Source organism: Stenella coeruleoalba (assembly GCF_951394435.1).
Source record: "Stenella coeruleoalba genome assembly, chromosome: X".
In the NCBI taxonomy this organism is placed as follows: Eukaryota; Metazoa; Chordata; class Mammalia; order Artiodactyla; family Delphinidae; genus Stenella; species Stenella coeruleoalba.
This window is the reverse complement of record NC_137152.1, coordinates 37547370-37574339: the sequence shown is the minus strand read 5'-3', so window position 1 is coordinate 37574339 and position 26970 is coordinate 37547370. Positions and strand designations below refer to the sequence as shown.

General features: G+C 39.6%; 1 protein-coding gene across 3 annotated transcripts in view; it reads right to left on the bottom strand.

The window, feature by feature from the left end:
* The window catches only part of ZNF81 (zinc finger protein 81), a 71633-nt gene that overhangs the window by 19783 nt on the left and 24880 nt on the right, over positions 1–26970 (bottom strand). The window contains exons 1-3 of one of the 3 annotated variants that reach the window (XM_079911489.1): positions 26680–26772; positions 16532–16658; positions 9268–9363 (exon numbers count right to left, since the gene is read on the bottom strand). In XM_079911489.1, the coding sequence (XP_079767615.1) occupies positions 9268–9363; positions 16532–16658; positions 26680–26682 (226 nt within the window). In that variant the 5' untranslated portion in view covers positions 26683–26772. Of the gene's footprint in view, positions 1–9267; positions 9364–12875; positions 12940–16531; positions 16659–26679; positions 26773–26970 lie in introns of those variants that run through there. The other 2 variants (XM_079911490.1, XM_079911488.1) reach the window with 2 other exon arrangements.

The following is a 26970-nucleotide window of genomic DNA, read 5'->3' as shown; positions in this document are numbered from 1 at the left end:
TAGCCAGTGGCATCTCAGTGGGGGGAAAAGGCTCAATGGAAAAGGAAGTGAGCAAATTAGGTACAAGTCAAGAATAGAAAAAAACTATATGGTTAGACAAGATAAAATAATAGGAACAAGAAATTCACAGGAGAGGAAACCCAAATGGATAACAGATATTAAAAAGGGGAAAAAATCCCACAATACCACTTTACATCCATTAGATTGGCCACAAAATAATAAATCTGGGTAATGCCAAGTACTGGCATAGATGTGGTGAAATGGGCACACTTGTGTACAGCATGTATACTCCAATGATCAAGCAATACCATTCCTATATAAATATCTCCAAGGAGTAATCTCACAGGCTCATAAGGTGATCTGCATAAGAAATTCTTCATTTATTGAGGTATAATTTCTATACAGTAAAATGCAGATGTTAAATGTAGAACTCATGAGTTTTTTCATATTATACCCCATGTAACCACCACCTAGATGAAAATATAAAATATTTTAATTATCCCAGGAAGTTTCCTTGTGGTCCTTCCCAGTCAATTACTGACCTCCAGAGGTGACCACCATTCTGACCATGATGATACCTTTGCAAGAAGAGTAATTTTTTATTCTAATATAGTTCAATTTACTATCAAATGAGGTGGAAAATATTATTTTTTGGTTTTGTTGTTCTCCAAAGGAACTTGTACGACACTGGTATTATTTCTTTAAACGACAGGAAGAATTTACCAATGGAGAGAGGTTTTAAATTCTAGGTTAAACTTCTTTAATAGATAAAAAGACTACTAAAATTTTTCTCTTTCTGTTTGTGACATTTCTTATAACTTGTGTTTTTCTAGGATTGTGTCCATTTCGTCTCAGTTATCAAATTTGTTAGCATAAAGTTCATCATAATATCTTCTTAATATCCAGTGATACAATCCCCCCTGGTCACCAGAACCAGGTGCTCCAGGGGTATCCTGTGTGGGCTGCATGTACTCACCTGTTGTGGTTGGGCCATGATTGCTGTGAGCATGCTGGAGGGTGGAATGGCCCCCTGGAGCAGGACCCACTTTGGGGGGGGCACTGGTGCCAGCTGAGGCTGCCCACTGGGTGGAGTGGGGTGGGTCCTTAGAGGAACATTGGGTGCATGGTGTTAGTGAGGCTAATGGAGAGTGGGAGAGTGACAGAAATGGTACCTGCCAGCACCAGGCCAGCTAGGTGGAAGGAGAGCAAAAAAAAATGCACTAGCACTTCTGTCCCTAGAGAAAGTTCCACTAGATCCCTGCCCCTCTGGCACATGCTCTAAAATTAGTCAGTGAATCTCATTCTCGTATAACCCAGGCACTTTCAAGCTGCTACCTCTGCAATGGGACTCAGAGAGAGTAAGTCTGTATGTGAGCCCTTCAAGAGTGGAGTCTTAGTTTCTGACAGCCGTCCAGCGTTCCCAGATGTAAGCCCCACTGGTTTTCAAAACCAGATGTTGGGGGACTTGTCTTCCTAGTGCAGGTATCCTGGGCTGGAGAGTGCAACGTGGGGCTTGGACCCCTCACTTTTCAAGGGGGACCTCTGCAGTTATGATACCTTCTTGCTTGTGGGTCATCATACTGGGTGTGTGGGTTCTGAATAGACTGTGTCTCTGCCCCTACTACATATCTCAATGTGGCCTTTTCTTTATATCCTTAGTTGTAGAAAATCTGTTCTGCTAGTCTTCATGTCATTCTCGGAGATAGTTAGTTGTTCTCTGTGTAGCTGTAATTTAAGTGTGTTTGTGGGAGGAGATGAGCTCAGGATTTTCCTACTCTACCATCTTGATATAAAGCAATAAATTCCTATCTGGGTGGTACTTCAGCTTCATCCCACAAGTTCTGATGTGTCATATCTTTTTTTTTTTTTTTTTTTTTTTGCGGTACGCGGGCCTCTCACTGTTGTGGCCTCTCCCATTGCGGAGCACAGGCTCTGGACGCACAGGCTCAGCGGCCATGGCTCACGGGCCCAGCCGCTCCGTGGCATGTGGGATCTTCCTGGACCGGGGCACGAACCCGTGTCCCCTGCATCGGCAGGCGGACTCTCAACCACTGCACCACCAGGGAAGCCCTGATGTGTCATATCTTCATTATCATTCTGCTCAAAATATTTTCTAATTCCACTGTGGTTTTTTCTTTGACTTATGAGCTATGTGTATATATGCTGCTTACTTTCTAAACATTTGGATGTTCTAATTGTCTCTCTGTTCAGAGTTTTGATTTATTTCAACAGTAGCTAGAGAACATATAATGTATGATTTCAATCCTTTGAAATTTGTTGCAATTAGCTTTATGTCCCAAAATAGGGTCTATTTTGGTCAGTGTGCCACATGCACTTGAAAAGAACGTGTAATCTACAGTTGTGGGATGGAGTGACCTATGTATGTCAGTTAGGTCATACTGGTTTATTGTGTTCAAATCCTCTACATCTTTACAGACTCTTTTGTCTGTAAACAGATAAAAATCAATTACTGAGATAGGCATATCAAAATCTCCAACTATGATTGTGTATTTATCTTTCCTTTTAGTATAATCCATATTTTCTGTATATATTTTGAGGCTATGTTATTAAGTGCATACAAATTTATATTTTTGTAATCCTGTTGAATTGAAATTTTATCAATTTCAGAGAAAGAGGGCACATTACTGAAGATACAACAGACATTAAAATGATAATACAGGAATATTATGAAACAACTGAATGTCAAATATTGACAACTTAGATAAAATGCACAAACTCCTTGAAAGAAAAATTATCAAAACAAGAAGAAATAGAAAATGTGAACATTCCTATATCTATTAAAGAAACTGAATTTGAAATTAAAGATAATCCCACAAAGAAAACTTCAGACCCAGATGAGTTCACTGGTAAATTTTATCATATATTTAAGGAAAAATTATAAAATTTAAAGCAATCTTATACAAAATCACTGAACAGAGGAGTGAACTTTGAAAAATCCTAGCAAATATAGCAATTTTACACAAACTCTTCCAGAAGACAGAGCAGGCATGGAATTTCAACTCATTTTATGAGGTTAGCATTAACATGATACTGAAATCAAAGATGAAAAAAATCCCCCCAAACTAAAGATTAATATCTCTCAGAAACATAAGAGATAAAAACCTTTACCAAATACTAGCAAATTGAATCAAGAAATACATGAAAGAAGATAATACATCATGATCAAGTAAGGTTTATCCTGGGAATGCAAGGTCAGTTTAACATCTGAAAATCAGTGAAATTCATCACATTACCAGAATAAAATGTTCATATCAATAAATGCAGAAAAAGCATTTTGAAAATCTCATATCCATTCATGTTAAAAACTCTTCAAACTAGGAATAAAAATAAATTGCCACAAATTAATTAAGGAAAACCACAGCTAATATTCTTAATGATGAAAGACTGAAAGACTTTGCCTTCAGATTGGGAACAAGATAAAATAAAAATAAAGGGCATGCAGACTAAAAAGGAAATGATAAAAAGACATGACAATGGATACAGAAAATTTTAAGGAATTTACAAAAAGACTCACTAGAATTAATGAGTGAATTTATTAGCAAGGTCTCAGAATACAGGGTAAATGTACAAGGATCAACTGTAAGAGTTCCACTTCTAGTATGGAGAAGTAACCTCCTAAACAAAAATTCTTCTACAGACAGTAACTGTAAGCTCTAGAGAAACAAAACAAAACAGGTATTGGTAGAGTGAATAAAAGCAAGCAGATTTTGGAGAGAAGTCAGAAGTTAGAGGAAGTCTGAACAGAGATCTGAGTTGCTATCCACCTTAGGTGAGACAGCATCTCCGATTTGAGTATAACCTGGTTAATTGCCTACTGTGAAAAAACGCAGAACAGTGTAACAGAATATAGTGTTACTACAACATAACACTGATAATGTTCAAGATACAATCCAAAATTACTCAATATATGATGACCTAGAAAAATGTTCTTTTGGTCACTCTCCAGTGTCTTCAGTAGTTTTTAAAATATATTTTCCAGAATTAACAGTTTGGGGGCTTCCCTGGTGGCACAGTGGTTGAGAGTCCGCCTGCCGATGCAGGAGACACGGGTTCGTGCCCCGGTCTGGGAAGATCCCACATGCCGCGGAGCGGCTAGGCCTGTGAGCCATGGCTGCTGAGCCTGTGCGTCCGGAGCCTGTGCTCCGCAATGGGAGAGGCCACAACAGTGAGAGGCCCACGTACCGAAAAAAAAAAGAGATGGATAGAATTAACACTTTTGATCTGTTAGATGGGTTGGTCCAATGGAAACAATTCAGTCCTACTATGGTTCGTGTTAATTTTTGTATATAGTGTGAGGTTTGGGTCAAGGTTTTTTCCATTTGATACTAATATCCATTTGTTCAAGTGCAATTTGTTCAAAAGATGTTCCTTTCTCCCACTGAATTGTATTTGCACCTTTCTCAAAACTCAGTTGTCCATATACATGTGGGTCTATTTTTGGACTCTCTTTTGTTCCATTTATATATCTGTTTGTCCTTACACCAATACTACACTGTCTGAATTACTGTAGCTTTATAGTAAATCTGAACATTAGGTAGTGTAAATCTTTCATACTTTTTCTTCTTTCTCAAGACTGTGTTGGCTATTCTAGGTCCTTTGTATATCCATATAAACTTTAAAATCTCGTTGTCAGTTTTAATCCCCTATAATTACAAATAATTGATTGAAAAAGTAGAATATAATTCCATAAAGCAACAGATCTCAACAACACACAACCAACTTTAAATCTATATATAGATTTTATATATATATATATATATATATACAGTATTAGTACACAACACCCATCAACAGCTAAATATATTCTTTTCTCAGACCACAACAGAATTAAATTAGACAACATAAAGGAAATAGACAAATTCCTTAAAAAATACAACTTACTATGTCTGACAAAAGATGAAACAGAAAATCTGAATAGCCTTATGTCTATTAAATAAATTGAATTTGTTATTAAAGCTTTCTCGTCAAGAAAATTCCAAGCCCGATGGTTTCACTGGTGAATTCCATGAAACAGTAAAAAAAGTAACAATCTTACACAAACTATTTCAGATAATAGAGAAGGGAAAACTTCACAACTCATTTTTTTTGTGGCCAGCATAACCCTAATACTGAAACCTGACAAAGATATTGCAAAAGAAGAGAAAACTACAAACCAATATCACTCATGAAAAATGCCAATATTTTTAAAAAAATCAGTAAATAGAATCCAACAATGCATTGATATAATAAGGTTAATAAATCAAAATCAACTAGTATTTATCTCAAAAATGCAAGGTCAATTTAACATTTGAAAATCAATAAATAAATTCACATATTAACAAAATAAAAGTGATCATATGATCACTCTAATAAGATGAAGAAAAAGCACTTGACAAAATACAATATGTAACCATGATAAGAGAAAACCTCTTCAATAAGCTAGGATTAGAAAGAACTTACATAACCTGATAAAGGGCAGCTTCAAAAAACCTACAGCTAACATCATACTTCATGGTATGAACTTTCTGCCCCAAATATCAGAACAAGGCAAGCATGCCCATGCTCAACACTTCTCTTCAACATCAAACTAAAGGTCTTAGACTGAAATAAGGAAAGGAAAAGAAATAAAAATCATGAGATTGGAAAGGAAGAAGTAAAAGTGCCCTTAAAGTGATGATGATTACTTACATGAAAAACCCCAAGGAACCTACAAGAAAACTAATAGGTGGATTTAGAAATGCCTCAGGATACAAAGTCAACATACAAAAATAAATCACTAGCAATTTATACTAGCAATGAACCACCTGAAAATAAAAAAAACACAATGCCATTTATAATAGTATCAAAAAACATTAAATACTTAGGGATAAATTTAATGGAGGATACATAAAACTTCTAAACAGAAAGCTATAAAACATTGCTGAAAGAAATCAAAGGTCTAAATAGATGTAGGAAGTTGTCATATTCATGGATTCAAAGGCTCAATATTATTAAGATGTCAGTTCTCCTAAAATTGATCTACAGAATTAATACCAAAATCCCAGCAAGCTTTTTCAAAAAAATTACAAACTGATTATAAAATTTATATGGAAATGCAAATGACCTAGAAGAGCTAAAGTAATTTTTTTAAAAAGCCAAGCTGGAGAACTTACCCTACCTGACTTCAAGACTCATTATAAAAGCTACAGTAATTAAGTATGGGTCTGGCAAAAGGACAGTGTATTAACTATATTTTCTTATTTTCTGTATTCTTGATGCTCTGGCATCCGATGCCTTGCTGATCCTGGAGAGACTGCCCCTCCCAGGCCTAGTTATTTCCTAGAGGCAGTAAATGACTTCCCTTTAACGTACCTTTCATATGCAAAACAACCAATCCAGAGCCCATATCCACCAATTATCTCCTTCATCACGATCTCACAGGTTGAGCCACTAGCCCCATGCCCAAATCACCTCAGGGCTGGGTACCAGGCAACTCCCTACACCCCAGAGCCAGCTGAAATTACTCAAACTAGCTAATTCTAAACCTCCCCAGCCTGATTACTCTGGCTCACCCATTATTTCCATGAAAATCACAATAAAGTCTCTTGCCCATGCTTCCTCCTCACAAATTCTACCTCGTGATTGACCCTGGTGCTCCCTGGTGTGACCCTACGTGGTGTGGCATGCCTCCTCCTCTTGAGAACTGTGAGTTACAAACTATTTTCAATGGCAGTTGTCTCTGGATCTGTTGACCTCACCATACATAAATAATAATAAAACCTTCATTTTAAAACAGAAAGACATATAGATCAATTGAACAGAATAGAGAATCCAGAAATAGGTTCACATATATGAAATCAATTGATCTTAATAAATGTGCCTAGGAAATTCAGTGGGAAAAAAGTCTCTTCAGCAAATGGTTCTAGAACAACTGAATGTCGTATTGAAAAAAATGAACATCAATCCTTACAGTAAACACACAAAATGGATCATAGACCTAAACTGAAAAAGCTAAAATAATAAAACTTATAGAAGAAAATATGAGAAAATTTTTGTGACCTTGTAGTAGGCAAAGATTTCTTAAACAGATCACAAAAAATACTAAAAGTTTGAAAAAGATGATAAATTAGACTCCATCAAAATTAAAATATTTGCCTTTTGATAGGCAACAGTAAGAAAATAAAATTGCAAGGCACAAACGGACTCACAGACTTAGAGAATGAACTTATGGTTACCAGTGGGGGGCAGGGTGGAGGGAAGGGATAGTTAGGGAGTTTGGGATTGACATGTATACGCTGCTATATTTAAAAAGGATAACCAACAGGGACCTACTGTATAGCACAGGGAACTCTGCTCAATGTTATGTGGCAGCCTAGATGGGAGGGGAGGCTGGGGGAGAATGGATACATGTATATGTATGGCTGAGTCACTTTGCTGTGCACCTGAAACTATCACAGCATTGTTAATCGGCTATACTCCAATATAAAATAAAAGTTAAAAAAATATTTAAAAAAATTGCAAGGCACAGATTGGAACAAAATATCAGTGATACATATATCTGGCTTAGGAGTTGTATAGAGCAAATATAAACAACTCTTAAAACTCAATAAAAAGAAGACAAACAACCCAATAAAAAATGCGAAAGATATTTGAATAGACAACTCACAAAAATGTACAAATGGTCAATAAGCACATGAAAAGATACTTATCATTACTCATCAGAGGAATGCAACTTAAACTCATACATCCACTACAATAGCAAAGATTAAAGAGACTGACGATAGCAAGTGTTGGTGAGGATTTGGAACAACAGAAATTCTCATGTATTGCTGTTAGGAATGTAAAATAATACAGCCGCTTTGGAAGACAGTTTGGCAATTATAAGAAACATAAGCAAACACTGATTATATTATACCAGCAACTCCACTCCTAGGTGAGTTACGCAAGAGAAATGTAAACATATGTTCACACACAGACATATCAGAATGTTCACTGCAGCTTTATTCATAATAACCAAACAATGACCACCTGTCATCAACAGGTATAGAGATAAACAAATTACAGTATAGTCATACCACGGAATAGTATTCACTATTTAAAAGGAACAAATTAGTGATACACTCAATAACATGAATGAATTGCAAAATCATTATGCTGAACAAATAAAGTCAGACGCCAAAGGGTATATACAGTATGATTCCATTTATATGAAACCCTAATAAAGACAAATCTAATCTATAATAACAAAAAGCATGCCAATGGTTGCCTGGGGCCGAAGTGGTGTTGAGTATTAACTTCAAGGGGCATGAAGGTGCATTCTGTGTGATGGAATGTAATATGTCATGATTGGGGTGGTGGTTATATCAGTGTGTACCTTTGTCAAAACTTAGGAAACTGTACTCTTAAAATGGATACATTTTATGGTATGTAAATTATACCTTAATAAAGCTGATTTTAAAAGAAAAAATGCTAGGTGACAGTGATCATAAAGTCAGAAGATGGGAGAGAGGCGTGAGATAGGGAAGGTAGAGAGAAGTGAGGAATCTAAAGGCAATACCTACAAAGAGAAAAGAAGGTGAGGCTGGTTGTAGATGATAGTTTATTGGTATCTTAGAGTGAGAAGATGAAAATGAGATGGGGAAGAAGGTGAAAGGGCACCAGGGAGAACAGGAGTGAGGCAACCAACTGATCTTCAAAGATGGTAAATCCATTAAAACCTGAATGTATATGATAAGGATCTAAGACCCTGGGAGTGGGGTTTCGGTACTAAAGCATAAAAATGTGATGGAAGGAGAGAATATCCAAGAAAACCAGATCCATACTGAGGAAGCCTGTCATATAATCGAGACTATACATATTGCAGCAATTCTCCTGGAGGAAAGCCAAGCCAAGAAGACAGTTGATAACAGTAAGGGAAATAAAGGGAGAGAGCAATTTGGTACCAGAGAGGCCAATGTTATCTATTTTCAAGAAGTCTCTAAAGTTTGGAACCTTCAGTGGGAAGCACCCACATAGCACAGGGAGATCAGTTTGGTGCTTTGTGACCACCTAGAGGGGTGGGAAGGGAGGGTGGGAGGGAGGGAGACGCAAGAGGGAAGAGATATGGGAACATGTGTTATGTATAACTGATTCACTTTGTTGTAGAGCAGAAACTAACACACCATTGTAAAGCAATTATACTCCAATAAAGATGTTAAAAAAAAAAAAAGGGTAGCAATCATAGCCTTTTACAAGTATCAGCCTCAAGTATTTCCATGTCTCCCTTCTGCCCGGATCACACTCGCTCACCTGAGCAGCTCTGATGTGGGGTTTCCTCCTCCAACGTCCAAGGCTCCTCTCCTTGCTCCAACTTGAAGATGACCTCTGGCTTGGGAATTTCACACCCTGTTAACAGGAAATGATAGAAAATGGGGTCCAGCTAATTGCTTTCCATTTGTTCTTTGGAAAAGTGACCACATTTCATTGGGAAAAGAGTAATAAGCGCAAAGGTGCAAAGGGACTGAAGAATCTCAGACCAATCAAGGATGACACCATCACACACTTCAGATGCCCCAGAGCACTCAGCAGCTGAGGATGGAAGCAGCCTCTCTGAGGTTCTGTGTTAGTTCCCCTAGGGCTGCTCTAACAAAGTACTGAAAACTGGGTGGCTTAAAACAATAGGAAGGTATTGTCTCATATTTCTGGAGGCTAGAAATCTCAAATCAAGGTGTTAGCAGGGTCATGTTCTCTCTGGCAGATATAGGGGAGAATCCTTCCTTGCATCTTCTAGCACTTGTGCTTGCCAAAAATCTTTAGCATTCCTTGGCTTGTAAACGCATCTTACTCCAGTCCCATGGCTGTCTTCTCCCTGTGCGTCTCTTCTCATTGTCTTCCCTCTATGTGTGCCTATTTCAGTGCCCAAATTTCCCTTTTTTGTAAGGATACCACTCAATTAGGGCCCAGACCAATGACCTCATCTTAACTTGATCCCCTCTGTAAAGATTACTACTTGCAAATAAGGGCACATTCTGAGGTACTGGGGGTTAAGATTTTAACATATTTTTTTGAGGGGACACAATTCAACCCGTAAGAGCCGGCCCTCTGATGCCCCAAAATTCATGTCCTTCCCATGTGCAAAATACACTAACCCCATCCCAGTATCCCCCAAAGTCTTAATCATCCCAGCATCAACTCTTATGCCTAAAATCTCATCTAAACATCAACTCAAAGTCTCAAATCACATCATCTAAATCATCCAAATCTTACAGGTGAGACTTGAGTATGAGTCATTCTGGGACAACATTCCTCTCCATGCAAACCTGTGGAAGCAGATGAGTTATCTGCTTCCAAAATACAGTGGTGGGACAGGCAGAGGATAGATGATACTCCCATTCCAAAAGGGAGAAATTAGAATTTAAAAAGGGATGGGAGGTCTCAAGCAAGTCTGAAACCTAGCAGGGCAAATTCCATTAGATTTTAAGGCTTCACAATAATTCTCATTGGTACAACACTCTGTCCTCCAAGCCCACGAGGGTGGTAGCCCCACCCACTCAGCCCCGGGCCAGGAGTGGCACCACTTACTATTACCACTAGTGACCCATTAGCAAAAATTTTGCTTCCTGTACCGGCAACCTTATGCTCTGCTGTTCTACACGTTTTAGTTCCAAAGGGAGGAACACTTCCACCGAGAGACACAACGATTCCCTTGAACTGGAAGTTAAGTCTGCCACCTGGACATCTTGGTCTTTTCATGTCTCTGAATCGACAGGCAAAGAAGGGAGTTACTGTGCTGGCTGTGGTGGTTGATCTTGACCACCAAGGGGAAATTGGACTGCTATATCATGATGGAGGTAAAGAAGAGTATGTCTAGAATACAGGAGACCCCATAAGGCATACTATCATGCCCTGTGATTAAAGTCAATGGAAAACTACAACAATTCAACTCAGGCAGCACTACTGATGGGCCAGACCCTTCAGGAATAAAGTTTTGGGTCATCCCACTTGGTAAAAAACCACAACCAGCTGAGGTGCTTGCTGAGAGCAAAGGGAACAAAAAACGGGGTAGTGGAAAAAGGAATTCTGCTTCAGGACTGCGACATAAGAAATCTGCCTAGTTTGCAGTCTGTGGCCTGCCCTGTGGATTTCAGACTCAAAAGTTCGACATCAACTCACCTGAATTTCCAGCCTGCTGGCCTGCCCTTCAGACTTGCCAGTCCCCACAACTGGGTGAGCTGGTTCCTTAAAATATATCTCTCCCCCCTACTCTGTATTTATGTACACACGTGCGCGTGCACGTATGTGTATACTCTCTATATGTATATACCTGTATCCTATTGGTTCTATTTCTCTGCAGAACCATAATAGAGAGTGGCTCTAGAGGAACAGAATCTCAAGGATGAGTTTTCTGAATTAGTTATGGGATTTCTAGAATTGATTCCTTATTCTGATTAGATTCAAAAGCACTAATGACTCTATTTCAGTAGTAAGGAGGGCACTAATAGTCCCTGGTGTAACATGGCAATAGAGATATGCAAAATGTCAACACTGGATACTCCTAATCAAATGCTTGTAAGAAGTGAGGTTCTGGATAACCTTGTATTTGATACCTTGGAAATTTTTGTCAAACTTCCAAGTATAATAAGATTGCCTGGTTACTCCTAATTGCGCTGGATGAAGTGGGGAAAGAAAAGGATGAGCTCAGGGATTTGATTTTCCAGATCATGCATCGCATAAGTGACCTGAAAATTTCTCTGTCTGTCCTGAAAGTAACCCTTAGCTCCTATAGCTGCAGAGCTGAGATGGCTGAAAACCAAACCCAGAGTCTCATCCTGTGAGTGGCTAAATTACAACACAAATTGAATTCCCAACTTCACAGAGTGTCTGCTGTTAAAGGAGAGCATTGATGAGGAAGGAACGGGATCCTGAAAACTGGAATGGAGACATATGAGGACACTGAACTTCTAAATTCAGATGAGTCTTTGCCAGTAGAAGCAGCCCTTTTACCCTCAACTGAGAAGTTTAACCCTCCTCTGCCAGAGGAGCCTGCAGTGGGCTCCCCTGAGGGACTTGCCTTGTAAGGTACTGCTGGTTCCCCTCAGGACCTATGTCTACCACCCTTCTTTGCTTCCAGACCTATAACTAGACTTAAGTCTCATCAAGGCCCAAGGGTGAGGTACAGAGTGTGACCCATGAGGAGGTGTGAGATACTCCAAAAGAACTGCATGATTTGTCCAATCTATACGGACAGAAATCTGGGGAATATGTGTGGAAATGGATATTAAGAGTGTGGGATAATGGAAAGAACATAAAGTTGGATCAGGCCAAAATTATTGATATGTGTACACTAAGCAGATTCTGAATGTAATGTTGCCACTTGAGGGGTTAGGAAGGGCTGAAACAGTGTGTTTGGCTGGTTGGTTGAAACATGGACCAAAACATGGCCCACACTAAATGTAGCTGAAATGCCAGGACTACTTTGGTGTACTACAGAGGAAGGCATCCAAAGGCTTAGGGAGATTGGAATGTTAGAGTGGATTTATCGTGGAAGGTCTGCTCACTCACACTGGGAGGGTCCAGAGACACACCTGTCATGATGACTGTGACTAATAAATTTGTGAAGGGGCCCCGGGTAATCTGTGATTGCTCTTTGCTGCAAGCTCCTTGCTGTAGGTCAGAAATTTCAGTGGGAACTTCTGCCAGTGAACTGGGAAACCTAAATGCAATGGGAGTAATTGGATCCTGGGGTGGCAGGGGCCAAACAGAGGCATTGAGTTGTCAAATGCAAGGTGGATGCGGTTACCACAGGGTCAAAGCAGTAATCAGAAAAGTCCGATTCACACATAAGAGTAGACATTTTTATAATACTGTTTTAATTCATTCTCCTACTCATTAGACTTCAGACATCTTTCAAAACAAACCTTTATCTTAGTGTTCCATTATTTAAGAGATAACCTTCTTTAAAGGCAGCAGAGTTAGGACAGTCTAAGAAAAGCAGGACAAAAACAGTATATGAACATTTAGCAAAGAACAGTTTTCAGATATTTATGAAACTATGCTACATACTCATATATTTATGTGTTATATGTCTATACCTCTCTATCCTTCTAACACTATATGAGAATAGGGGAATAGCATTAAATATAACACCTGTTACAGAGTGGCTCATCTGCTCACAGACAGACATATCAACAAATTAAGAGCAAGGAAAGGGGAAATGAAAGAATACTGAGTATTCATTATGTACCAGACACTGCCCTAGGCACTTTAGATAAATTCATTCATTTCATCTTGAAAATAACTCTCCTCTTAGTCCCTTTAGATAAGGAAACTGAGGCTCAGAGAGGTAAAATTCCAAAATCACATAGCTAGTAAGAGGCTTAGTTATTCACTCAACAAGTGGCCGGGTGAAGATTTAAACTTCTTTCTCATATACCATACTACTGTCAAATAGGAAAAAATGCATACATGTCTTTAATATACTTTAGAAATAAAACAAACTTTCTGTGCTGCCAAACAAACAAACAAACAAAAAGTCCAATTCACAGAGATCTATGGGGTTGGCTAGTTGATCCTGACATCCCTAGAAAAGAAACAGGTGGGCAATCTACTAATTTCTTCCTTGATCTGTATAAGGAGAAGAGTCCTAGGTCAAGTGAACAGAAGTCTAACTTGAAACATCAAAACACAGAGTCCTGGCTCCTCAATCAATTCTCAGACTTGAGCCAGTTTATATACCCGGAATGAACACTTTTGAATGAAGGGGAGGCTGGGTCCCTGAAGGAAGGAACCCATGACACTGCCAAAAATTTATACTACTAACCTTTCTCCCAACCTTCCCTAAAGGGACCTATAGCCCTTTACAGGGTACCTGTGCGTTGGGGAAAAAAACAATGAGGCTTACCAGATATCACTGGACCCTAGCACTGAACTGACACTAATTCCAAAAGACCCAAAACATCACTGTGGCCCACCAGACAGCGTAGGGGCTTATAAAAGTGAAGTGATCAATGGAGTTTTCGCTCAGGTCCATCACACACAGTGGGCTCAGTGGATCCCCAAAGCCATCTTGCGGTTATTTCTCTGGTCCAGGAATGCATAACTGGAATACACATACTCAGCAACAGGCAGTATCCCCATATTGGTTTCCTGACCTATGGAGTGAGGCGTTTTATGGTGGGAAATGCCAAGTGGAAGCCACTAGAACTGCCTCTACCTCAGAAAATGGTAAACCAAAAGCAGTACCGCATTCTTGAAGGACTGCAGAGATTACTGCCACCATCAAGGACCTGAAGGATGCAGGGTGGTGGTTGCACTACATCCCTATTCACCGTGCCTATTTGGCCTGTGCAGAAGACAGTGGATTATCATAAACTCAACCTGCTAGTGACTCCAACAGCAGCTGCTGTACCAGATATGGTTTTGTTGCTTGAGCAAATGAACGCACTCCTTGATACCGGGTATGTAGCTATTTATCTGGCAAATGCTTTTTTAAAAAACAATACCTGTTAGTCAAGACCAGCAGAAGCAGTTTTCTCTCCGTTAGCAAGGCCAGCTATACACCTTCACTGTCCTACCTCAGAGGCAGATCAACTCTCCAGTCCTATGTCATAATTTAGTCTGCAGGGATCTTGATCAACTTTCCCTTCCACAGGACATCACATCGGTCCATTACATGGATGATACTATGCTCATTAGACCTAGTGAGCAAGGAGGAGCAACTACTCTAGACTTATGGATAAGACATTTGTGTGGCAGAAGGTGGGAAGTAAATCTGACAAAAATTTAGGGGCCTTCTATCGCAGTGAAATTTCTAGGGGTCCAGTGGTGTGGGGCATGTTGAGATATCCCTTCTAAGGTCTTGAAGAGTAAGTTTTTGTGTCTGGCTTTTCCATAAACAAAAGGAGGGGCAACACCTGCCTCCCAGTGCTGCTCGTAAGGGGCCCAAGTCCTTATGATGGAGGCCCAGCCTGTGGATGGTATGAGGCCAGGAGCCGCCCTTGGAGCACTGAGACTGGGTCCTCCCAGAGTCGTGCTCCTTGAGAATGTGCCTAAAGTGGGCGGTAAACTCCGTCTAAGGCTAAATACTGGCTCAAAATTGATAGTCAACAAGTACCATAAGGGACAGTTGAAGAGAGAGTTCAAGAGAGCATGTTAAGAGGTGTGACCTCAGATCAGATGTGGCGACCTCACACCTGGGTGGTGGCCCTGCCCTCTTAGCTCTGGAACTAATTAGGTGGCTCACCTTCTGGAAACAAAGAGGTGACAGCCAGTCACCCTGCATCTCCCCAGTCTGTGCCCTCTGGGCCTGTGATGGCAGTGACAGCCCTGCTGGCTTCTGAACCATTTTGGGGGTCATTCATCCCTTTTCTTGAAGCGTGTTCATAGCCAAATAGCTTTACTGGACTGTTTCCTGTCTGTAGAATCCCAGAACCCCAGCCTTCCTTCCTTTTTCCCTGCCTCCGGCCTCTTCAGCCCAAGCTGGCAGCGTTTCTTCTGAGATGGTTGACTGGATCCACAAATCATATACCTAATCTTTTTAGCAACTGGTTGTCCAGCCACACCCTTGGTGCTCTTTCCAGAGTACACCTTCTTATATTTTACAGTATGGATAGGCTGAGAATTTTCCAAATCTTCATATTCTAGTTCCTTTTTACTAACAATTCCTTCTTCAATTTCTCTTTCCTCTAGCATTTTACTGTAAGTATGAAGCAGAAACCAAGCCCTGCCTTTAACACTTTGCTTAGAAATCTCCTCAGCTAAATATCCAAATTCATCACTCACGACTTCTGTTTTCTACCCACAATTCAGCCAAATTCTCTGCCACTTTATAATAAGAATCACCTTTCCACTAGTTTCCAATTATATGTTCCTCACTTCCATCTGAGACCTCACCAAAAACACCTTTAACACTCCTATTTCTACCAACAGTTTCTCTGAGGCAATCTAGACATTTTCTATCAAGCACCTGAAAATCTTTCCAGGCTCTACCCATTGCCCAATTCCAAAGCCACCTCCATGGATTTTGTAGGTATTTGTTACGGCAGCACCCCACTTCCCAGTACAGAAAGCTGTGCTAGTTTCCTAGGGCTGTTGTAACAAAGTACCACAAACTGGGTGGCTCAGAACAACAGAAATTTATTGTCTTGAAGTTCTGGAGGCCAGAAGTCTAAAATCAAGGTGTAAGCAGGGCCATGCTCTTTTTGAAGGTGCTAGGGAGGGAACTGTTCCATGCCTCACTCCTGGCTTCTTGTGGCCTCAGGCATTTCTTGTCCTATAGATGCATCACTCCAGTCACATGGTCATCTTTTCCTTGTATGTCTTCACATTGCCTTCCCTCTGTGTTTCTGTGTCTCTGTGTCTAGATGTCCCTTTTTTATAAGGATGCCAGTCATATTGGATTAGGGCCCATCTAATGACCCTGTTTTTGCTTGATTACTTCTGGATAGACCCTATTTCTAAATAAGGTCACATTCAGAAGTAGTGGGGGTTAGGGCTTCAACATATTTTCTTTGGGGGGGGCCACAATTTTACCCATAACAAGGTCCTTGTAGGTTCATAGAGTGGCTCTGCTTACCCAGTGAGAGAAGGTGGCTATAGTTCTCCAGCATCACGTCCTGGTACAGGCGCCTTTGAGTAGAATCCAGCTGCTGCCACTCCTCCCTGCTGAAGTCCACAGTCACGTCCTCAAAGGACACTGACACCTGTAACAACACAATCCCATTCAGGGTGACATGGTCAGCATGGCGGGATAGGGAAGAGATAGAAAATTGTTTTTAGTAACTTTTACCATAATATCCCATAGGGTATGCCTATTAAATACCTACTTATACATAATGTACAGAATACAAATATCTAATTGGAAATTTCTGCTATTCATTGTATACAACACTCAGTCTTTCTTTTTCTTTTTTTTTTTTTTTTGGTATGCGGGCCTCTCACTACTGTGGCCTCTCCCGTTGCGGAGCACAGGCTCCGGACGCGCAGGCTCAGCAGCCATGGCTCACAGGCCCAGCCGTTCCGCAGCATGTGGGATCTTCCCGGACCGGGGCACAAACCCGTGTCCCTTGCATCGGCAGGCGGACTCTCAACCACTGCTCCACCAGGGAAGCGCCTCAGTCTTTCATTTTTAAAAATAACATTTCTGTACAGGATTTGAACTTGATCCTATTTTGTTGCTCATTTTAATGGGAATTTGTGTTTTATAACTTTTAGAAGGAAGAATGTACATTTTTTTTCACTTTACATAGCTCCCTCTACTGCTGCTTTCATTTAGTCTTCAAAAACATAACCATTTTCTCTTGATGCCTTTTTTTTTTTGGCCAATTTTAATTTAATTCCATAGTGGTCAGAAAACATACTCTGTATGATTTCAACATATGTTCTATCCGGAAGAACGTTTCATGTGTCCCTGGAAAGGAATGCATATTCAGTCATTGGTGGGTGCAGTTATAATATATAAATCAACTTGATTGAGTGCTGCTGAAATTTTATATCACTTTACTCATTTGTCTTCTACTTGTTCAGCCAATTATTTGTCAACTTTTTGGTAAAAATTGACAGGGAGATGTTAAAAGTTTATATGGCTATGCAAAGGAACTAGAATACACAAAGCAAGGATTAGCATGGAGGATTTATACTATGCAATGTTAAGACTTACTTTAAAGCTACAATAATCAGACAGTGTGGTATTGATCTAAGAACAGACACATATATCAATGGAACAGAATAGAGAATCCAGAAACAGATCTGCACACATATGGACAACTGGTTTTTGACAAAGGTGCCAAAGGGGAAAGGGACAAAGGTGCCAAAGGGGGAAAGGAAAAGTCTTTTTTAAAAATTGTGCTGGAACAAATGGATATGAGTTTTGGAGGAAAAAAACAAACCTTGACCCACATCTCACACCATATACAAAAATTAACTTTAGTGTTCTCACCACACACACACACACACACACACACACACACACACACTCAAACTAAGCAACTCTGTGAGGTGATGAATGTATTAAGTAACTCGATTGTGGTATAAAAACAAATATACAGATCAACAGAATAGAACAGAAAGCCCAGAAATCAACCCACACATATACAGTCAATTAACTTATGACAAAGGAGCCAAGAACATAAAATGGGGAAAGGACAGTCTCTTCAATATATGGTGTTGGGAAAACTGGACAGCCACATGCAAAGGAATGAAACTGGAGCACTATCTTATACTACATGCAAAAAATAACTCAAAATGGATTAAAGACTAGAACATGAGATCAGAAATCATACAACTCCTAGATGAAAACATAGGTGGTAAGCTCCTTGACATAAGTCTTGGAGATAAATTTTTGGATTTGACACCAAAAGCAAAGGCAAGAAAAAACAAAAATAAACAAGTGGGAATATACCAAAGTAAAAATATTATGCACAGCAAATGAAACCTTCAACAAAATGACACAGCAGCCTACTGAATGGGAAAAAATATTTGCAAATCATATATCTGATAAGGGGTTAATATGCAAAATATATAAAGAACACATACAACTCAACAGCAAAAAACCCCAAAAAATCTGATTAAAAAACGGGCAGAGGATCTGAACAGACATTTCTCCAAAGAGATATACAGATGGCCAACATGTACATGAAAAGGTGCTCAATATCACTAATCATCAGGGAAATGCAAATCAAACCCACAATGTGATATCACCTCATACCTGTTAGAGTGGCTATCATCAAAAAGACAAGAAATGACAAGTGTTAGTGAGAACACAGGAAAAAGGGAACCTTTGTGCACTGTTGGTGGAAATGTAAATTGGTGCAGCCACTATGGAAAACAAGATAGAGGTTCCTCGAAAAATTAAAAACAGAACTAGGTATGACCCAGCACTTCCACTTCTGGGTATCTATCTAAGGAAGATGAATACATTAAATCAAAAAGATATCTGCACTCCCACATTCACTGCAGCATTATTTACAATAGTCAAGATATAGAATCAACCTAAGCAACCATAAGTGGAAAAATGGATAAAGAAAATGTGGTATGTGTGTATATACACACACACACATACACACACACACACATACACACAATGGAATATTATTCAGCTATAAAAAAGAAGGAAATATTGCCATTGCAACAACATGGATGGACCTTGAGGGCATTATGCTAAGTGAAATAAATCAGACAGAGAAAGAAAATTCCATATGATCTCACTTATATGTGGAGTCTAAGAAAAACAAAAAACAGAAAACAGAGCTCACAGATACAGAGAAGAGTTGGTGGTTGCCAGAGGCAGGAGTGGGTGGTGGGTGAAATGCGTGAAGGGGTCAAAAGGTACAAACTTCCAGTTATAAAATAAATAAGTCATGGGGATGTAATATACAGCATGATAACTATAGTTAATAATACTGTATTGCATATTTGAAAGTTGCTAAGAAAGTAAATCTTAAAAGTTCTCATCACAAGAAAAATATTTGTAATTATGTATGGTAATGGATGTTAGCTAGACTTATTGTGGTGATCATTTCACAATATATACAATATTGAATGATCATGTTATATACCTGAAACTAATATAATTTTATATGTCAATTATACCTCAATTTAAAAAAATAACCAAGTGGGGCTTCCCTGGTGGCGCAGTGGTTGAGAGTCCGCCGGCCGATGCAGGGGACACGGGTTCGTGCCCCGGTCCGGGAAGATCCCACATGCCGCAGAGCGGCTGGGCCCGTGAGCCATGGCAGCTGAGCCTGCGCGTCTGGAGCCTGTGCTCCACAATGGGAGAGGCCACAACAGTGAGAGGCCCGCGTACCACAAAAAAAAAAAAAAAAAAAGGCATGGACTTCCCTGGTGGCACAGTGGTTAAGAATCTGCCTGCCAATGCAGGGGACACGGGTTTGAGCCCTGATCTGGGAAGATCCCACATGCTGTGGAACAACTAAGCCCATGCGCCACAACTACTGAGCCTGCACTCTAGAGCCCGCGAGCCACAACTACTGAGCCCGCGTGCCACAACTACTAAAGCCCGTGCACCTAGAGCCCGTGCTCTGCAACAAGAGAATCCACTGCAATGAGGAGCCCATGCACCACAACGAAGAGTAGCCCCTGCTCACCGCAACTAGAGAAAGCCCGCACACAGCAACGAAGACCCAATGCAGACAAAAACAAATAATAAATAAATTTATATAAAAAAATAAGGGGCAGAAACTTCCTAAATATGGTAAAAGACATAAATTTACAGATTCAAGCAGGATAAATCCACAGAAAACCACACCTATGCACAGTGTAGTCAAACTAATGAAAACCAAAGAAGAAAAGAAAGCAGCCAGAAAACAAACAGAAAAAGACATATTACATACAGGGAAACAGTGATTAAAATGACCACTCAGTGCTCAACAGAAGAAACAGAGGTCAAAATACAGAATACAAACTACAAAGTTTTTAAATGATGAAGAAAATAAGTTTTATCTGGCTGGGCAAATCTAGGAGTGCCTTGATAAGTTCTTCATGGCTTTTGGTTCTACCCTCTGTGTTTCTGGTCCCACCCTCTGAGCCATCTTTCCTATTTCATGAAAGGTTGAAAGGTAGCATTTCAGGAAAGGTAGCAGAAGAGTTTTCTCAGTCTGCTTCCTACCGGTAGAATTTTGAAGGTCTGACATCTTTCCATTTTTGTATTGTCTCTATCCCTTTAAGTCTAAGGTGGTAGTGTTTCTGTTCATATAATTTGCTCTAAAATTTTATGAGTTGTCTGTGAATCTCACTGGGTTCACTCCCTTAGACGAAAAGTGCACCTACAGATCTGTTTGAGATAAGCCATTCTTTATCTTGGACTCCTGCTGAGAGGGCTGAGAGACACACTCTTAAGCTTCCTAGAGGCCCTCTTGCTTGATTGAGATCTATGAGGCACTCTTAATCTCTTCAAGGGGAGTTTTGTGTGGCTGAATGCTCTGGTCCTCTGATCTGAGGTCTTAAGAAAAGGTTGTATAGTCACATCTTTTGCTTTATTTCTAGATCATATTTTCCTGATAGTGTTTCAGAGCTATTTCTTTTTTTTTTAAACATCTTTATTGGGGTATAATTGCTTTACAATGGTGTGTTAGTTTCTGCTTTATAACAAAGTGAATCAGTTATACATATACATATGTTCCCATATCTCTTCCCTCTTGCATCTCCCTCCCTCCCACCCTCCCCATCCTACCCCTCCAGGCGGTCACAAAGCACCGAGGCGATATCCCTGTGCCATGCGGCTGCTTCCCACTAGCTATCTACCTTACGTTTGTTAATGTGTATATGTCCATGACTCTCTCTCGCCCTGTCACAGCTCACCCTTCCCCCTCCCCATATCCTCAAGTCCGTTCTCCAGTAGGTCTGCGTCTTTATTCCTGTCTTACCCCTAGGTTCTTCATGACATTTTTTTTCTTAAATTCCATATATATGTGTTAGCATACGGTATTTGTCTTTTTCTTTCTGACTTACTTCACTCTGTATGACAGACTCTAGGTCTATCCACCTCATTACAAATAGCTCAATTTCGCAGAGCTATTTCTTAACTTTAGAATCTTGTGCTATCTGAAGAGGCTAATAATTTTCAAAACCATCAAGTCCTGGATCCTTTGTGTTTGACAGTCTTTCTCTCAATTTATCTCCTTTCATATTTTGCTAAAAGCAGCAAGAAACTTGATGCGTTCAACACTTTTCTTGGAAATATTAGATAGATCACCAAGTTCATGAAGCACAATTCTCTACTTTCCACATAACTGCAGATGACAGTGTTGCTAAGTTTCTATCACATAAGCTCCTCCAGTTTCCAAAACATGTTCTTCACTTCCTTTTGAGCCTTCATCGGCATCCTATAGTCCAAATTTCAACTAATAGTCTATTCAGGCAATTTAGGATTTCTCTAATATGCTCCTTAAAATCCTTCCAGCCTCCACCCACATCCAAGTTTGAAAGATATTCCCACATTTTTAGGTGTGTTATGACAACACCCTACTCCCAGTACCAAAATCTGTGTTAGCTTTCTATTTGATGCATAGCAAATTACCCTAAAACTTAGTGAGTTACAACAATATCCATTATCTCACAGTGGGTCAGGGGCCCAGGTGTGGCTTAAATAGGTCCTCTCACAAGGCTGCAGTCAAGATGTTGGCCAGGGCTACGTTCATCTTGAACACTGACTTGGAATGACCCACTTCCAAGCTCAGGCAAGTGGTTGTTGATAACATTCAGTTTCTCGAGGTCTGTTGTACTGAGTGACTCAGTTCCTTATTGACTGTTGGCCAGTGGCTGCCCTCAGTCCTTTGCCACGTGGATCTCTCCATAGGGAAGTTCACAACATGGCAGCTTGTTTCATCAAAGCCAGCAAGCAAGAAGAACCAGAGAGAGAGAGTGCCAGCAAGATGGAAGTTACAGTCTTTTATAACCTAATCACATAATTGACATCCCAACACTTTTACCTTATTCGGTTTCTTAGAAGCAAGTCACTAGGTCCAGCCCACATACAAAGGGGAGTGGATTACACAAGGGTATGAATACCGAGAAGTGGGGATCACTGACAGCCAACTTAGAAGGCTGCTTACTAAAAAAAATCAAAATTTGCATGAAGCAAATAAAGATAAATTTCGAAGGAAATTTATAGCTTTAAATGCTTATATTAGAAAAGAGTCTAAAATCAATGACCTAAAATTTAACCTCAAGGAGCTAGAAAGTAAAAGACCAAATGAACCCAAAGAAGGTAAAAGAACTAGCAAAGATCAAAAAAATTAATGAAATAGAAAACAAATGACAGAAAAAGTCAACAAAAAATTAATTCAAGCTGTATTATCGACCTAAACATAAAAACTAAAACTAAAAATGCCCCAGAAGAAGACATAAGAGAACATCTTTGCAATGCTGGGACAAGCAAGGATTTCTTGACATAGTACAAAAAGCAACAACCACAAAAGAAAATTTTGATAAATGGGACCTTATCAAAATTAAAACTTCTGCTCATCAAAAGATGTCATTAACTCATAGACATAGAGAACAGACTTGTGGTTGCCAACGGGGAGGGGCAGTGGGGGAGGGATGGATTGGGAGTTTGGGGTTAGCAGATGCAAACTATTACATACAGAATGGATACACAACAAGGTCCTACTGTAGAGCACAGGGAATTATATTCAATATCCTGTGATAAGCCATAATGGAAAAGAATGTGAAAAAGAATATATATATGTATAACTGAATCACTTTGCTGTACAGCAGAAATGTTGAACACAACATTGTAAATCAACTATACTTCAATAAAATAAAAATTTAAAAAAGATGTCATTAAGAAAACAAAAAGCCAAGACACAGACTGGGAGAAAATATTTGCAATATGTATACAAAACACCCATATTAAGAATGTATAAAGAACTCCTACAAAGCAAAAAGAAAAAGACATGTAACCCAATTTTTTTTTTTTTTCGCGGTACGCAGGCCTCTCACTGCCGTGGCCTCTCCCATTGCGGACCACAGGCTCCGGACACGCAGGCTCAGCCGCCATGGCTCACGGGCCCAGCCGCTCTGCAGCATGTGGGATCCTCCCAGACCGGGGCACAAACCCGTGTCTCCTGCATTGGCAGGCGGACTCTCAACCACTGTGCCACCAGGGAGGCCTGTAACCCAATTTTTTTAAATGGGCAAAATATTTGAACAGACACACATGAAAAAGACATACCAATAAAGCATATTAAAAGATGTCCAACATCATTAGTTATAAGGGAAATGCAATTTAAACTACACTGAGATAGCACTATACACTCACTTTCAAAGCTAAAATTAAAAAAAACTGAAAAATTGCTGGTAGAAATGTAAAACTGAACTATCACTTTGGAAACTTGTTTGGCAGTTTCTTTTTTTTTTTTTTTTGGCTGTGTTGGGTCTTCGCTGCTGTGCACGGGCCTCCTCTAGTTGTGTTGAGCAGGGGCTACTCTTCGTTGTGGTGCCCAGGCTTCTCATTGTGGTGGCTTCTCTTGTTGCGGAGCATGGGCTCTAGGCACGCGGGCTCAGTGGTTGTGGCCTGTGGGCCCTAAAGCGTGCGGGCTCAGTAGTTGCAGCACGTGGGCCCTAGGGCATGCAGGCTCAGTAGTTGTAGCGTGCGAGCTTAGTTGCTCCGCGGCATGTGGGATCTTCCCAGATCAGAGATCGAACCTGTGTCCCCTGCACTGGCAGGCGGATTCTTAACCACTGCCCCACCAGGGAAGTCCCTGGTTTGGCAGTTTCTAATAAAGTTAAATATACACCAGCCTGTAATCTGGCAATTCCATTCCTTGGTAGATACTAAAGAGAAATGACAACAATATATCTTCAGAAAAATTCCACAAGAATATTTATAGCAGGATTTATCATGATAAAAAAACTAGAAACATTCCAAATGTTCATCAGCAGGTAAATGCATAAACAAATTATAGCATATTCATATAATTGAATATTCAGCAATAAAAAAGAAAGAGCTACTGGTAGAACAAACAACCTGGATGACTCTCAAAAATTTACAAATAGAAGCCAAACACAGAGCCAAACATAAACCGTATGATTCTATTTATATGACAATCAAGGACCAGCAGGGCTAATCTATAAGGATTAAAAATATTAACAATGATTGCCTCAGGGGGAGGATATTGACTGATTAAGGGGGAACCTTCAAGGGTGATGGACATGGTCTATATTTTAATTTGAGTGATGGGTATACATATTTGTCAAAATTCATTAAACTATACCATTTAAGATCTGGGTAATTCAATGTCGTTCAAATATAACTCATTTCAAAAAAACACACAAAAAAGTGCATATTATAAATATATTCAGGGTACAATGTGGGCCCCAAAGAGAAAACAGTTGATTCTACTGGGGATGTAGGTTTAGGTTCCATAGAGCTGGTACAGTTTAAACTGAATCCTGGAAAAAATAAGTGTGATAGAGATAAGTGAGGGAAAATGTTTTCCAGAAAAGACGAAGAAATTGGTGTGGAGACAGGAAAATACACAGTAATTAAGGAAAGAGCGAACAGCTTTGTGAAAAGGAGAGATTATATAATATGTCAAGGAGGCAATTATGAGAAAAAAAAAATCCAAGGAAGTAGGCTGGAGTCTGATCATGAAATAGTATGAATTCTTTTAGTAATAGATCACCACTGACGTGTTTTAGTTTTATATTTTTAAGTTAAAATTTATATTTGGGAATAAAAATTCATAACAACAAATTTTTTATAAAACTGCCACACAGGAACACACCTTAAGATACCACTACATGCTTCACTTAGAAAAAGTTACGGACATAGTCAAAACAAATAGCTCTCATTTATAAATGTGAGTTCGTTTCTTTTAGCAAAAGAAAGCTCACAGGATTCTAAATAATTCATGGGACAAAAAAAGGAAATTTAAAAATATTTTTAGCTGAATGATAATTTAAAATGACATATTAAAAACTTTATTGCACAGCATGTGGTTTATTTCTATAATCATTCCTTGTGCTCTTGAAAAGAATATGTACCCGGAAGTTGTTGGTTACAGTGCTCTATATATTTTTGTTGGCTCAAGTTCATTAATTATGTTGTTCAGGTCTTTTATATCTACTGAATTTTTGCCTGTTTTTTCTTTCAGTAACTGAAAGAGGTATGTTAAATTTTCCACTGAGTATGGATTTGATTATTTCTCTTTTTTTTCTCCGTTTATGTTTTATTATCTTGAGGCTATGTTATTAGCTGTGTACAGATATAAAATTTTTATATTGTTTTGTTAAATTGGCTCTTTTATATTATGAAATATCTCTAGTAATAAATCTTGCTTTAAAGAAAAAAAAAAAAAGAAAGCTCACAGGAAATGTCAGACTGAAAACCAGCAGGATACAGCGATGCAGGGACAGCTCAACACCTCCTGAGCTAGAAGGCTCAGAGCCAGGCCTCCCTGGCTGGGGGCTGTGCTGCTTCTCCTCTCTGGCCTTCAGTTTCCCTGGCACCAAAGGAGGGAAGACTGGATGACTGATAAAGTCCTGGGTGCCATGGTCCATTCATTTCAGAGAACAGTATATGATCATAACAGTATCGTTCTCCTTTGATTGTAAATGTCAACAGAATACAACTTAACATGCTGAAAAATTTTACTACAAAGAGTGCTATGATTTTTCCCATACTCTGCAAAGGATGGATGAGGGCCCATATTATCAGGCCACACTCACTGCTTATATTGGAAAATGAGGAAATGCTAATGAAATTGCTTTTATGGGCTGACATTCATGGATGGCAGAAAGGGGCGTTCCAGAAGGAGTCCAGGATTTGCTCTTCATGAGTATTTCAGCTCCCGGCCAAAGCTCGGTGGCCAAGTGCACACATGGGCACACCCATGCCCGCATGCAGTCTGTAAAGGTCACTGAGCACGTGTTAACCTTGAAGGGGAGAGAGAAACCTCAGTATTTCCCCCCAACAACACTCCAAGCCTCTTGTAAATCATATTCAAATTCATACACTTAAGCATTAATTTACATACTTAATTTCTGACAGGCTGACAACCGCAGCCCTTCTCCCCCTCAGTGTAAAGTGAGAAGTGAACTGTTATTCAGTGTATCCGTTACATTGGTAGTGGTGCTAAGTGTATTTTATATAATGTGCTATCTACAAAAAGGCAGATAAGAATTTGATTTAACATCCAGTTAAAAGCCATCATTGAAAAATTAAAAAAAAAAGAGTGCTATGATTTTTATTATGACTCTCACCATCTTTGGAAAATTTCCATTTCAGAAGTTTGATTTGGTTCACTTTCTTGGAGCTTCTTGCCTTGGGAGCATCCTCCACGCACACCAGTACCTATGAAGATAATTAGCCAGCATTCCTTTTCCTGAAGCCGCAGTCTATGGCTCTGCCTTCATCACATAGGCTGCGCTGTGTCCCTGTTCAACCTCCAACTATTCTTCTAATTACGGAGTGCCCAGATGCTTGATTTACTGTTTCTTCCTTACACCTCACTGTGTATTCTGCAAGTTGTATTTTAGTATGTTCCTACAGAG